The sequence below is a fragment of the Amphibalanus amphitrite genome, unplaced genomic scaffold (assembly GCF_019059575.1).
Source record: "Amphibalanus amphitrite isolate SeventyFive unplaced genomic scaffold, NRLGWU_Aamphi_draft 001961F_arrow, whole genome shotgun sequence".
In the NCBI taxonomy this organism is placed as follows: Eukaryota; Metazoa; Arthropoda; class Thecostraca; order Balanomorpha; family Balanidae; genus Amphibalanus; species Amphibalanus amphitrite.
This window is the reverse complement of record NW_024883454.1, coordinates 11,924-25,289: the sequence shown is the minus strand read 5'-3', so window position 1 is coordinate 25,289 and position 13,366 is coordinate 11,924. Positions and strand designations below refer to the sequence as shown.

The window sequence follows — 13,366 nt, the reverse complement described above, 5'->3', positions numbered from 1 at the left end:
AGTATATGGTTACCACAAATAATGAATAGAATTCACAAAGTTAAATGAGAAAAAAACTTGAAAAGATTGCTTTACTCAGTACGTCATCAAAAATGTCTGTTTCGTAATGTAAGTAGATATGTAATTTCTGTGGTAATATTTTTGTGTTCCATCGAGCACTCAATATATTTTCGCCCTTTATCTTGTATGTTTTATGAAATTGATTTGTATGCTTATTGGAATGGACAATGGACCATTATGTCCTGTTCAAAGATTTTAATTACGATACTACAGCGTTGGTCACTTGACATTGTTATAAATGAGCATTTTCTGTCTTTGCTATCGTCCTAATGTACTTGTTCTGGTACATTGACATAGGTAGCTGTTTTCATTCAATATTGGAAATTATTGATCGAGGCTCGAAGAAAAAAATTATTCATTCCACTGGTTTTATGAATTTATACAAGACTTCTATATTTTGCTGTCGTAATTGACTTTTGTTTGTGTTGCCCTGCTTGCCGCTTGGCTACTTAGGTGCCTGCCCGTCTCTCTCTGTAACACTGCTTATGATTGTAACTTTAATCATCTTGCTTTTTCAGCCTGCGTGACTGCTGATATCAGTGCCCTGCTGATAGCTAGTTCACAAAAATGGCATCAGCTGGGGCACGTGTGCCACGACTGGTGCTGGTGGGCCTGGGTGCTCTTGGCGGTGGCTCGGCTGTGCTTCTGTTGAAGCCAGGGCAAAAGCCTGCCTTACCCACAGAGCCTGGCCGATCTGATGATGCCCTGCCTCTGGTTTCGTACAGTGCCCCAGACCGCTTCAGTGGTGGTATTGCTCAGCCCACCACTAAGTGGGACTCTAACTGGGACCAGCGTGCTCCAACCTCTCTGGTTGAGCCACCCAAGGGGTTGAGCGAGGCTGAGCTGAAGGATCATGCTCCATATCAGGAATCACTGAGCAAGGCCAAGGCCAAGGCACGACGCCACCTCATTCTGATTCGGCACGGCCAGTACCAGCTGGACGGTGCCACCGACGAGCAGCGCGTGCTGACCGAGCTGGGCCGGCAGCAGGCGGCGCTGACGGGCGCCCAGCTGCGCCGGCTGGGCCTGCCCTACACGGCCATCATCCGCTCGAGCATGTCGCGCGCGCTGGAGACCTCGGACATCATCCACCGGGAGCTGGCCGAGGCGGCGCCGCCCGTCTCCACCTCGGACCTGCTGCGCGAGGGCGCGCCGATCCCGCCGGAGCCGCGGCTGCGCCACTGGCAGCCGGGGCCGCGCCGGTTCTACGAGGACGGGCCGCGTATCGAGGCGGCGTTCCGGCGGTTCGTGCACCGCGCCGCGCCCGACCAGGAGCGTGACTCGTACGAGATCGTCGTGTGCCACGCCAACGTGATCCGCTACTTCGTGTGTCGGGCGCTGCAGCTGCCGCCCGAGGCGTGGCTGCGGTTCAGCCTGCGGCACGCCAGTCTCACTTGGCTCACCGTGCTGCCCAACGGCAGGGTCAAACTGGACTTCATGGGCGACGCCGGATTCATGCCGCCCGAGGCGATGACCACCACGTGACCGGTGGGCAGCAGTCCGGCGCGTTCGACCGCTCACGGCGGGACCCGGTCCGAGCCACGGACTTGGAGAAGCGGGTAGGCCGCAGCCGCACCGTACAGCCTCAGCGAACACCGTGGCGCAAGTGTACACAAAGACGGACGTTTGCTACTGCCTAACATGTATGGATGACAGGAATAGGATTTTGATTAAATTGTGAATGGGGAATGACGCTGTCTACCTTTCATACCACATAACTTGGCGTTTGGTGTCTTTCACGACCTCTTCACACGAACATTTCCTTATTTTGTCTGTCAGTGCATTGTTTGGCTTGATGGTGGTATGAATAATCAATCCTGTATCAATACATCTCTAAGGATTTTCTACAATTGTTCGTGGATTACGTTTGCTTGACAAATTTTCATATCAGTTCTACGTTCAAACACGTCATTTTGTTGCAGTGAGTCGTCTGGTCTCAGTGTTATGCGTTGGAAGAAGTAACGACAGTGGGACATCTAATAATTCATTCTCAAATCCGACGCTTATCACTTGCAACTTGAACTAGCCTACCAGTGTCAAGGATATTGTACCAGCTTTATCGAGTCATCATTTTCATTACCAGGGGGTACTCTGGTGCGATGCTCATGGACTCATGGTGCCGGGGTGCCTTGATCGATTTTGCTCTGAGTGACTCCGTTTGAAGTATAAACGCATTAGTGGTTCTCGAAGGCTCAAAGCTTTATCATTGGTAAGGATTTATATGACTCAGACCGATAGCCGTGTTTGCCATACTTCGGAGTTCAGTGATCAGTCATTGGTAGGTCCTCACAGCGTCGGTTCCCCAGATCATACAGCACCCTGTGACTATCGCTAGTGGTCTCACATTTGTCAACAAAGATCTTTTGAGGCCCTACACAGCATTTGTGCACTTTTATGACAGTAGTCAGTATTATGTGGTGGAGGTGGTGATTGGCTGAGTACCCAGCGGACCCGCCGTAAGTTAGGGCTGAAACAGACTCTTTCCGCGTTCAGGAAATCGCATGCGAGAGCCTATTCAAATACATTATAATTCTTCTAGCATCAATCGTATCCGGGAGGTGCGTGCGATTGATGCGAGCGTGCTTCCATGTAATTGAATAGGCTCTCGCATGCGATTTCCTGACTGCGGAAAGAGTCTGTTTCAGGCATTAGAATCCATGCCTCCAGCCGTTCGAGTGCCTGCTATCTGGGAAAGCACGCTGCAGGCGATGTTTGTTTGCTTGTTTATTTTGCTGGGTTAGACCTTTTATGTCCATTGAGATCAATTCAGAGCAGGGTTAGAAGGATTTTAAGAATAGGTAAGGGGGTTACGGGAAAGTTGCGAAGAGTGGAGAGAAGTGGGTAGCGGGTAGAGTGGCACTGGTTTGGGTAGTGGCGCTGGCTGCCGCTATCCTCCATACCGAGACAGAGCCCGTTTCGAGGAACAGACCACCATGCCTTGAAAAAGGTAATCCGAACCAAGGGCCAAGGGGTTTGACTTGCGGATTAGGATTTGTGAGTAGTGAGAAAAGATTGAGATTTCAGGGATGGCAAAGGAGTAAAGGACATAGCGCGCTTTGTGGAACTCCGCCCTAGTGGAGCATTGCCATTTGTTTTGTGTGGTCACTATAAGCATTTATTATCAATATTTATGTTGAATATGACCTTCTGTAAATGAAAATTTGTGAAATGGGTTACACCACAGTTTGCAAAACCATAATGAAGCTTGCATACTTATAAGTCCGGTGAAAATGCAGTGGTTTTGTAGCGTAAATTTGTGACCTTGATGTAAACAAACGAGCGCAACATTGCGGCCGGTGGGCGGTGAGAGGGTACCCTAAAATCTAAATGATAGTAAATGCGTACATATTGTGTGAATGTAATGGTTCATTGGATGCAAACGATCTTATTGGTTAACATTGGTTTTTGTAATGTTTTGGACTAAAAAGGTATATAGCGCACAGGGAGAGGGACCAACAGGGACCTAACGTTCTGCGCCGCAATTGGCAATGCTGCGTTATTTTTTATTCTTTACAGCTGTGGTCCTTGTTGGCATGCGAATATTTTAAGAAATGAAAATATTAAATAATACCATATCCAACTGAACCCCAAATCTACCTGATTCTGCTTGAAACTCTTTCAAAACTCTTGCGCACTTACCAGTATTCTCTTAGCAGGCGTTGCCCGTGCTGCCATGCCTAGTAGGGTTGGCTGTAGGTTTGTAGGTTGTAGGATGTAGGTTGTAGGTAGGGTTAGGTCAGGTTAGATTATGTTTTGATTTAACTGTGAAAAGACAGTTGCGGCGCAGAGCACGTGAGATGTAGATATGGCAGCAAGGGCGACGTCTGCCAAGAGAGTACCCACTTACCGAATCCATAAGGCTGGAATCTGAAAACGGTGCCTGGGGCGATTTGATCAAGGATCTTGAAATTTGCTTGACCTAATCTTGTGACAATTTGCCTGTAAAAGGCACCAGGTGGTGGAGAATATCCTAATAATCATTAACTAAAAATGCCCTCCGGCGCCCTGTTTTCAGATTCCACTGCCATAAGGTGATGATATTGAAGGGACACAACTTCAGTAGCGGCAGAACACCTTCAATTAACCCGCGCGGGGCTGGGGGGTAAATTTTACCCCCGCCCCTCTCGAATTTTTGCGATATCTCAAAAACGGCGGCGCGCAGCGCCGCCAAACTTTCAGTACCTTTTCTTACATCAATTTGACACGTTCCCTGAAAATTTGAGCGAAATCTGTCGGAAAGTTTTTGAGAAATTGACGTTTTAGTGACGTCATGTTCGTCATTTTCGCCTCAAAAACGGCAAAAGTTCAAACGCCGCTAACATCTTCATTTTTAAAGGAATCAAGACGTAACAAAAAGGTTATACGTAATTCTACTTTGTCTATCAAATGGCTATCTCGGTTTTTTGAAAATTTTGGATTTTGGCCTAAATTTTTTCAAAAAACTGACTTTTTTTGGAAAATCATTATAAAATCCAAAATTTTGAGTCTATCAAAAAACCGGAATATATGTCAGAGAAGTGGTCTATGTGCACCTACATACCAAATTTTAGAAGAATCGGTTCAAAAATGTGGGAGTTATTCAAAATTTCATGACGTCACGACACACAAATTTTTTGAAAAATGACTTTTTTTGGAAGTTCTAGACCTCGTACGGAAACAAAAATAGCACCATTCGATTCGCCGTGAAAAACTGCATCAGATAGACACCTTTTTAGGCCTTAACAACCAACTTCAAAATTTGACCTCACTTGACCTGACCTTGACCTGACCTCGACCTGAAATTCATCCAGGGGTGGTCCATATCACTTATTGAGTGTGCCTATTGAATTCTATGAGTAAAATGACCCATAAAACATGTGTCGCACATGCCCTTTTCTATATTTTGTTTTTTGGTGACCTGACCTGACCTGACCTGACCTGACCTTGACCTTGACCTCTGAATGATATTGTATGCAACGAATATTGTCTTGGTAGCCTAAGAACACGTTTTGGGCGATCAGTCTCAGTCCATGACTCCATTCTTCGGCAACTACGGTGCAAGGCCGATACTGTAGAAACTTGCAATTTGTACCCTTGACCTGACCTTGACCTTGACCTCAAACTTTAAATTAAGTACATGTTTTTAGTAGTTCGTGATGAGAGCTTTCGATTGGCGTTTGAATTTTCCAAATCGGACCGTTAGTTCGGGAGATAACAGGGGGGGGGGGTAAAATTTACCCCCAACCCCCAGCCCCGCGCGTTCGGCTGGAGACCCCAGCCCCGCGCGGGTTAAGGGGGGCACTGCCGACTTTTGGTCTCATTCTTTCCATGCAACGCCCATAGGGCTAATGTTAAAATGCCAAAATCAAAGGGGGGCACGGTGCCCCCCCCCCCCCCCGTTCCGCCGCCTTTGCACAACTTGACCTGATATTTAAATATTCAGATTCCCTGTTTGTTTGCACAGTGCACAACATCCCTAAGATGCCTAGTTTAGTCAATCCTAAATTAGCTCATCAATATTTTTCTTAAATAATAATGCAGAGAATTGACTGGGTTTCAATTCTATGAATTTAATTTTGTTTCTGATTACATGAGATATATTATATTTAAGGGCACCATTTGTTATAAGTTATTCTGGAACCCATGAGTCTGAACCCATGAATAAATTTAGAGGCAATGTTGTGTTAGAAGTATAATTGTTTTGCTGAAAAGGTGTAACTCAATTTAAAAATGTGTTGTTAGACTTGTATTAACCCGCGCCCTGCTGGGGGGGGGGGGGGTGTTTGAACACCCCCCCCCTTGTGGTTTTTCGCGAATATCTCAAATTTGGTACACCTTATCATACATCAATTCTACACATGTTGTGAAAATTTCAGACCAAGGTCATTCAAGGTCAGGTCACCAGGTCACTTGAAGTGACCTCACCTCATAAAAAGTTTCAATGTCTGTCATAGCTACACCGAGTGACCGATCGCTTTGAAACTTTCAGCGATTGCTAAGAGCAATAGCATGTACAAAATGTATATCTCAGAATTTTGATATCGATGACCTAAGGTCAGGTCAATCTTGCGACCTCCCCATTATAAGTCAATGGGAGAAAATTGAAATGCGCCTCTTTTGGACGAAATACATTATAAACACTCCCAAACACTGAATTACAAGTGGTTTAGACACACTGAACATGAAAATGGTGTCCGTTACCCCTGTTTATGCCCTGAGGTCATCTTAGGTCACGAATGGTATCTAACAGTTTTTCGCAAATAACTTTTGATAGAGGCATGCTAGAGCGATGAAAACGCCTTAGATGTGTTCAGCTCGACGATACGGATCGACTGATATGCAACATGACCCTTTCCGGTCAGGTCATGACCTTGACCTGAGGTCAAATTTTCAAGTTGACCTTTCAAGGTCAAGTTATAGTTCATTCGATGCGTCTTGACGAGAGGAACACGATGCCGGTAAAAGTAAGCTCGTACAAGGCTTGGGTCAAAAGTTATTGCAGAAAAACTGTTTCCGAAAAAATCGGCTATTTTTGCAGTTTTTGCCCCCTGCAGGCAAAACCGTTGACGTTAGGTCAAATCTGAGAACATTACTCAGAAAGGGCGTTAATAGGGCTATCGAATGCGCTTTTCCGCGGCGCTGTAGCTCTATTGGTTCCCGAGTTATGCGTTGGCTTCTTGGAAATTGTCGACATTCGACCTGGAAATCGGCGAAATTTTGCCTTCAATGACCTCTGGTGACCTGACCTTTGACCTGACCAAAAAATTGACCGAAGTGATTTCCTCATTATTTTTGACGCTCTTTCGAACGCCGCCTTCCGCGTATCGCTACGTGGCCCAGGAGCCGAGTTAGAAGGGGGGGGGGGTGTTCAAACACCCCCCCCCCCCCAGCAGGGCGTGGAAATCCAGGACCCCCAGCAGGGCGCGGGTTAATGCCTGCTTCAAAGTACAAACAACATACCTAAGTGTTTTACTGCCTGTGTTCTTTTGTTCTCTTCTGTAATGTGCATGACATTTGCCCCTAATTATTGAAGGCTATCTCAATGCAAACCATAGATAGGTATATTATTTAAATCTTAAGGAATTGAATGCTGTAACTGAGCATGATTAAGATTATGGTGAAGTTAGATAAATATAGTAGTCTGACGAGCCGTATCTGAAGACGAGCCGTGCTCGAAATATTATACAACTCTTCTCTAAAATATACATTTCATATAGCTTACTCATGAGCATCAGACTACTATATTTATCTAACTTCACCATATTATTTAAATCATTCTTGTTGATCATGAAACTCATAACCCATCTAGGTTACTTGTGTTTAAGTGCAGCTTAGTTTAAAGGGACTATCCCACCTTCTAAAATGTTGTTAAAACCAGTTAAATTGTGCCCGACTTTATAGATTGGATGACCAGGAACACGGTTCTGGCATTTATTTTTTCATTAAACATCTTAGGCTTCCCATATTCCAAACACAAACTTTCAAATATGTGACGTCACAGCCCAAAATTACCTCCTTCCCCAGGTCACATTACTGTCATAAAGCTGATTCTGATTACTCTGTAGGCACCACAACAAAGTTCAGACCAAGTTTTAAGCGATTTTTCAACGAACAAACCCATTTAAATAAGAATGACTAAACGAAGTGACGTCACACTAACGGTCGCTCCATGTTGAAGATAGGGCCTTGTACAAGGCCCATTTTCAAACGAAGGGAACGAATTTCTTCAACACCAAGAGGCCGCGGGGGTTGCAACCTAGATAGATAGTGGTTTCTGAACCTCGCCGCAAACTTGGCTATCTCAACTCAAACCCCATGTTAAAGGTGGGATAGTCCCTTTAATGACAGTGACACTGGTTACCCTGCTAAGGATGAGTTCTTTATACCCATTCTGATTTAAAAAGTACTCTTTTATTAGCATTTCAGCTAAAACCCCAGATCTTATCAATGGTAAGCCTTTCTGTCTTTATTAATCATGCTGAATTTCTTTCAGGAATTAGACTGACAGTTTTGTGAACATACAGCATCTGAATTTAAAAATGAGTTCTGATGCAGATCATCATGAGCCTGAGGCCAAGAGGGCCAAAACTGAAGATTCCAACAATACAGGTGATGCTGATATTCACCTTGACTTGAAAGACTTTGCAAAGTTCAAGTTTGGTGAGGTGCTGAAGGAAGATCCAGTCAGAAAAACACTGGCATTGAAAGCCACTGTGGATGGTAGCACAGACCCTGCCGTTGTATTCCTGGAGAAATCTGCCTTCACTGAGGAGTGTGGCAAGAAGATCTTGGAGTCTGATACTACCCTGAAGCAGACATTCCATAATGATATCTATGGAAGCTACACTGGATTCCCTCAGCAGGAGCTGAATGGTAAGTAGCTGTCATCTGAAGTACCACTGAGGATAGGTTTTATTTGATATTTGATGCAATCATAGAACCTAAGCTCAATAAGATTTTCAGTCTTCCTGATCCATTTGACTGAGCTGTAAGCTGTTCATGAGGTTTTGCTGATTTTCCATTGATTTTTATTAATTCTCAATCATAATAATTCAGATAACCCTATAGTATACAGACTGTTTGCCTAAAAATAAGGGCATATGTAAGCAGATCATAAGCTCCTGATGAAGGTCAGATAATCCTGGATCAGAAAGGCTGCAAACACGGCACAGTATGGTTCAGTATGAAGACCAGAACATACTTTCCAGGTGTAAAAGTTACCATCATTCATCCGGCGACCGGTAAACATATAGCCAAGTTTAGTGCCAAGGAGTCAATAATTGTCAATGAAACACCACAGCTGTACAAAGATGTGCTTCTGGAGCATCTCAAAGAATCTGCATTCAATGTCCAGGTAAGGAACATGTTCCTTTTTTGGTGATGGTAATGTTGCCATGGGCTGAAGATGTTTCTTTACACCATCTTGCAACCTATACATAATCATTTTGTCATTCATGAATTGCTATTTAGGTACCTTTTTGGTAGCTGTACTTATATGTTACTAATGCCTGCTTCCTATTTTTGTTGGAAGGTATTACCTACGTTTGTAATTTGTGTGTATATATGTGTGCATGCATTGGCATGCTAAGCTCTCCACATACTGCATGGTCTGGTCTGACATTGTCGTGCCCCTCTCCCAGTGGGCTGGTCTGACGTTGTCGTGCCGCTCTCCCAGTGGGTGTACAACATCCTGGAGCACCGCAGCGAGCAGGAACGGATCGTCTGCGAGGACGCCGACCCGGAGACGGGCTTCGTGCTGGTGCCCGACCTCAAGTGGGACGGCGAGTCGCTCGAGTCTCTGTACCTGCAGGCGCTGGTGCACCGGCGCGGCCTGCGCTCCATCCGCGACCTGACGGCCGACCACCTGCCGCTGCTGCGCAACATTCACGACAAGGGCTGTGTGAGTGCGGGGGGGGGGGGAGGGGGATGGTGGGCTGACGGGCGAGTGCTGAGCTGAGGGTAGCACAGAGAATCTGTCAATATTTTACATAAGCCTCGGAGACAGCGAGAGGTATTATCCGTGATTGTTGATAGTTTAAGTGAGTCAAGTAACTCCGTCCTTCCAGTGGTACCGACTGGCCATGTTGGATATCTATGAGCGCTGCACAGCCCGGCCGAGGGCAGCTGCTGACCAGCTGCTTCTCTCTCTCTCTCTCCCCAGGAGGCCATCGAGAAGAAGTACGGCGTGCCGGCGTCTGAGCTGCGAGTGTACTTCCACTACCAGCCGTCCTACTACCACCTGCACGTGCACTTCACATCGGTCCAGTTCGACGCGCCCGGTGAGTGGCCGGCGTGCAAGGCGTCCCTGCCGTGTGTGGTGTGGGCCGCTAACTGTGCCGGGACTAGCTCTGGCGACGGCCGAGGCTGCCCGCTATGGTTCGTTGTGCCGATGGTGGTGCGGTAATGTTACGGGAGGGACCGTGGAGCGGGTGACCCTAGCACCTCAGTTTCCACACCGCTTCTATTAGCAGTAGCTCCTGCCTCCTAACAGCCGACCTGTGCAGTCCCCGATAGATGGCTACTGTCGCCCACCCAGCCCTGCCCGGCGCCGAGTACCGGCCGTTTCAGCCGCCTCAGTGCCTTGTTTGTCCGACGCGGAGCTCAATCGAGCGGCGCGTGAGCCACCTGCGGCCCGACCTGTTTACGGAGGGCCGGCAGCAACGGGAATCATCAGGGGGCGAAATTGGACGGAGGCGCCGGTGCAACAAATTGAGACAAACAGTTAAATGGAGGGTCCTCATTAAATGAACGCGGGTTTCAAAGAACGGACGGTATGTTCTAGAAGAGTCCTGCACCCTGGGACAATTTTTGTAATGTAGCAGTCGTATAGGTACACGCTCTGTACCACGCTCTGTCCACAGCGAAAATACCCGTTACATTTTGGTGCCTCCCGGTCCTGCTTTGTTGTGTGGCGTGAGTCGAGAGGGGCTGAGCAGTGGCCCTATATTTACGTCAGCCGACACTCCACAACACGGTGGCTATTACGTGTCAATTGTCAGTGAATAAAATGGTTGGGGAAGTCGGAAGGTACACGGCCCTTAGCCCTATTATGTGGCCTGTTTGGAAAGTCGGGTTCTCAGCCGTCTCAGCGGTACCCATTCACCGACGCATTGGTGACAGCTAGGCGTTGATGTGAATTTATCAGCTGACATAGACATCGCAGGTCTACCTAAAGCAATGACGTAACTATAAGGCAGGCAACAGTTACGTGAAAGCTGTATCAAAGTCGTCTTTGACTTCTTTGTTCGCTGTGTTCTCGTGTGCGTCATTCTCCGTCGCACGTCAAAATTGCGTGTTACTTAATACTTAACATCCACAGTGGTGAGCGGGGACGGCGACTCTGTGCCCCCACCATCAGCTCGTCTCTCATTGATAGCTGAACATGAAGCTACAGCTGCTGTCACTAACACCTGACCTCCAACCTCGCCCGGGCCGGCAGGCACGCACGTGGGAAAGGCGCACTTCCTGTCGACGGTGATCAACAACCTGGAGTTGGTGCCGGACTACTACCAGCGCGCCACGCTGACGTACTACCTGCCGCGCAGCGACCCGCTGGCCGACAAGCTGCGACGCGCCAGTGAGTGTGCTCCTCCGCTCCCTCAGCTGACTGTGCCGGCTCACTTAATTACATAGTTACACCGCTTCAGATATTTCTTTTACGTGAATTTCGCTCTGCGATGTTGATTTCCTGGTAGTACTGACTGAATCGACTTTTGTTCCTCTTCGTGGTATTTTTGCTCTTAACCCGTCATTTGCCATGATGCCTATTTGTGTAGCATAGTGTCAACACGTGCGTCCCTCGCCGTGTTGTCCGAGTAATCGTGCGCGACTGTATGTACACTATACACTGTACAGGCAACGGTGATAATGTGTCTTGTGATGCGTGTGTGTGCGTGTAATCACCCAAGTTTATTTAGTGATGTGTTTATGATCGTTCGGCCGCGTTCCATGTTGCGTTCCTGTAGCAATGTGCTTTTTACCGTAATGTCGAAACACCATCCTGATATGCAAAATGATGTCGAATGTGTATAAGCGTGTCTGTGTTCCTGTCTGGTTTATCTCTCTCCGCCCCCCCCCCCGCCCCCTCCGCTGCTCTGACGCTGTTCCCTCCCTCCGTCTCCCCAGCGGACGGAGTGTCGGCAGAGTGACCGCCGGCCGGCGGTGCCCCAGGCGACCAGCAGTCGCCCCAGCTCAGCGCAGCCGGCGCCGTCCCCTGCGGCGCCCCAGACCGGGGGACAGCTCCTGCTCGGTGACGTGTTTTATACGGACGGATACCGGCGCAGGCCGGCCGTCCGCGTGGCTGTACGTGTGTGAACTGGCGGCTGCCGATCTCTCTGCTGCTCGTGGCGGCATCTTTCACTGGAGGACCCGGCCCTGGAGCATCCACCAGAGGACCACGGGCTTGGGACCCTCTCTTGCGAGCTTTAGGCGTGCTCAGCTCATGTCAAGGATCAGCCTCCCCTGATACTGACACAGGTCGCTCAAAACTCTGTCGGTATCGTTGCCAAGCGGTCCCATCTTGCCATTGTCCCCTACCGGCCTACATGCCGCGTCTAACGCGTGCCATCTTTTGAGGTGTCCTTTATTTTCACGTTTCATGCCATTTTTCAAAGAAAGATATTCCGGGTGGTTTTAAAAGACGTGACGTCATTTATAGGCATTATCTCTAATGAAATACATTTTCATGTTTTTATTACATACGAAGTTTGCTGAAGCGAGGACTCCGACGTAACACTACTGTTCGTAAACACAGTTCAGCATCACGGTTATTGTGAACGCGGCCGCATGTCACGTTCGGTTTGGGTTATAGATACACGAACGAACAGCTGAAGAGATGACAGCTGGTGAGAGAGTTATGTAGTTAGACGACCTCTGTGCTGTTTCAATACGGCTTGGTAGCAGAGGAGAACAGTTACTCTAAAGGGGATGATTGGGGCCATTCTGACCGGAGAAACGAAATTGGATCGAGTGGTCTGACGGATAGTTTACTAGGTGAACAAAATGAACTCTGTCCAATCCGTGGGATGTGTATCGATGGCCGACCTTTGCTGGGTCCATGAGCTGACCTTTGGTGGGTTGGCGGACTGTGAAATGACCTTTGGTGGGGTGGCCGTCTGTGAATCGGCGGCGATACCCGGGTGGGAGTGTTTGCCCGCCCCGTCGGCCATCGATCGCTCGCTCCTACCATCTGCCGTCGCCTCTGTCGCCGCCGGGCGGCCCCCGGGCCCGGCGAACCTCGCCCGGTGGCGACCCGCCGCCCGCGCCCGGCGATCCGTACAGACACTGACCCGCTCCGTTATCGTGTATTGCTCTACTGAGGCCCCCGGTCCGCCGGGGCCTCCAGCGGTGGTGAGTCACTCTAATCACCCCCGCAGTTCGTCAGTCCCTACAGACATCCCAGGACGCTGCACACCTCTGACGAGCGTATTTCATCAACATCCTAATTGGTACTATCCTGGTCAGCAAGGTCGCCATGACTTCTACTCGCTGGATCACTGGATGAGCAGCTAAGAGGTATGGATCGAGCTACTGACCGCATCAATGGTAAACGAGCTCAGTTCCAGCGCGCTCATTAACCTCTTAGTATCGATCTGCTAGGAACCGAGTATTGACTAAACATCGTCAACATTGGCGTATTATGGGTGATGTGAGCCTTCCGTTCTAGCTGAGCTGACGCACATATAACGTGCGTTCCCCACAGGACCATTGTCGATCTACAGATGACACGAGCGGGACCGCTGGCGTGCGTGGATCTGTATCGAATTACCCGCCGTCCTGTCTGGCCACTGAGCCTACCTTCTGCGTCCCAGACCGTAAGCCTGCCCTG

At 48.3% G+C, this 13,366-nt stretch overlaps 2 protein-coding genes across 11 annotated transcripts; both read left to right on the top strand.

Moving 5' to 3' along the window:
* The first annotated feature begins 109 nt into the window (after positions 1-109).
* On the top strand, positions 110-1,905 carry LOC122375939 (serine/threonine-protein phosphatase PGAM5, mitochondrial-like). 5 transcript variants are annotated; one of them, XM_043355544.1, is made up of 2 exons: positions 110-184; positions 579-1,905. In XM_043355544.1, the coding sequence occupies exon 2, from the start codon at positions 628-630 to the stop codon at positions 1,543-1,545; it is 918 nt and encodes a 305-aa protein (XP_043211479.1). In that variant the 5' UTR covers positions 110-184; positions 579-627; the 3' UTR covers positions 1,546-1,905. The 5 variants fall into 5 exon arrangements, with proteins under 5 accessions (XP_043211479.1, XP_043211481.1, XP_043211482.1 ...); XM_043355546.1 differs by having other exon boundaries at positions 180-206; XM_043355547.1 differs by lacking the exon at positions 110-184 and adding an exon at positions 202-239.
* A 1,411-nt stretch (positions 1,906-3,316) lies between these two features.
* LOC122375938 (m7GpppX diphosphatase-like) lies at positions 3,317-12,237 on the top strand. 6 transcript variants are annotated; one of them, XM_043355539.1, is made up of 7 exons: positions 3,317-3,363; positions 8,033-8,412; positions 8,748-8,893; positions 9,215-9,439; positions 9,701-9,818; positions 10,979-11,116; positions 11,665-12,237. In XM_043355539.1, exons 2-7 carry the CDS (start codon positions 8,079-8,081, stop codon positions 11,685-11,687), a joined length of 984 nt encoding a protein of 327 aa, XP_043211474.1. In that variant the 5' UTR covers positions 3,317-3,363; positions 8,033-8,078; the 3' UTR covers positions 11,688-12,237. The 6 variants fall into 6 exon arrangements, with proteins under 6 accessions (XP_043211474.1, XP_043211473.1, XP_043211476.1 ...); XM_043355538.1 differs by having other exon boundaries at positions 3,317-3,371; XM_043355541.1 differs by having other exon boundaries at positions 3,328-3,393.
* The last annotated feature ends 1,129 nt before the right edge of the window (positions 12,238-13,366 follow it).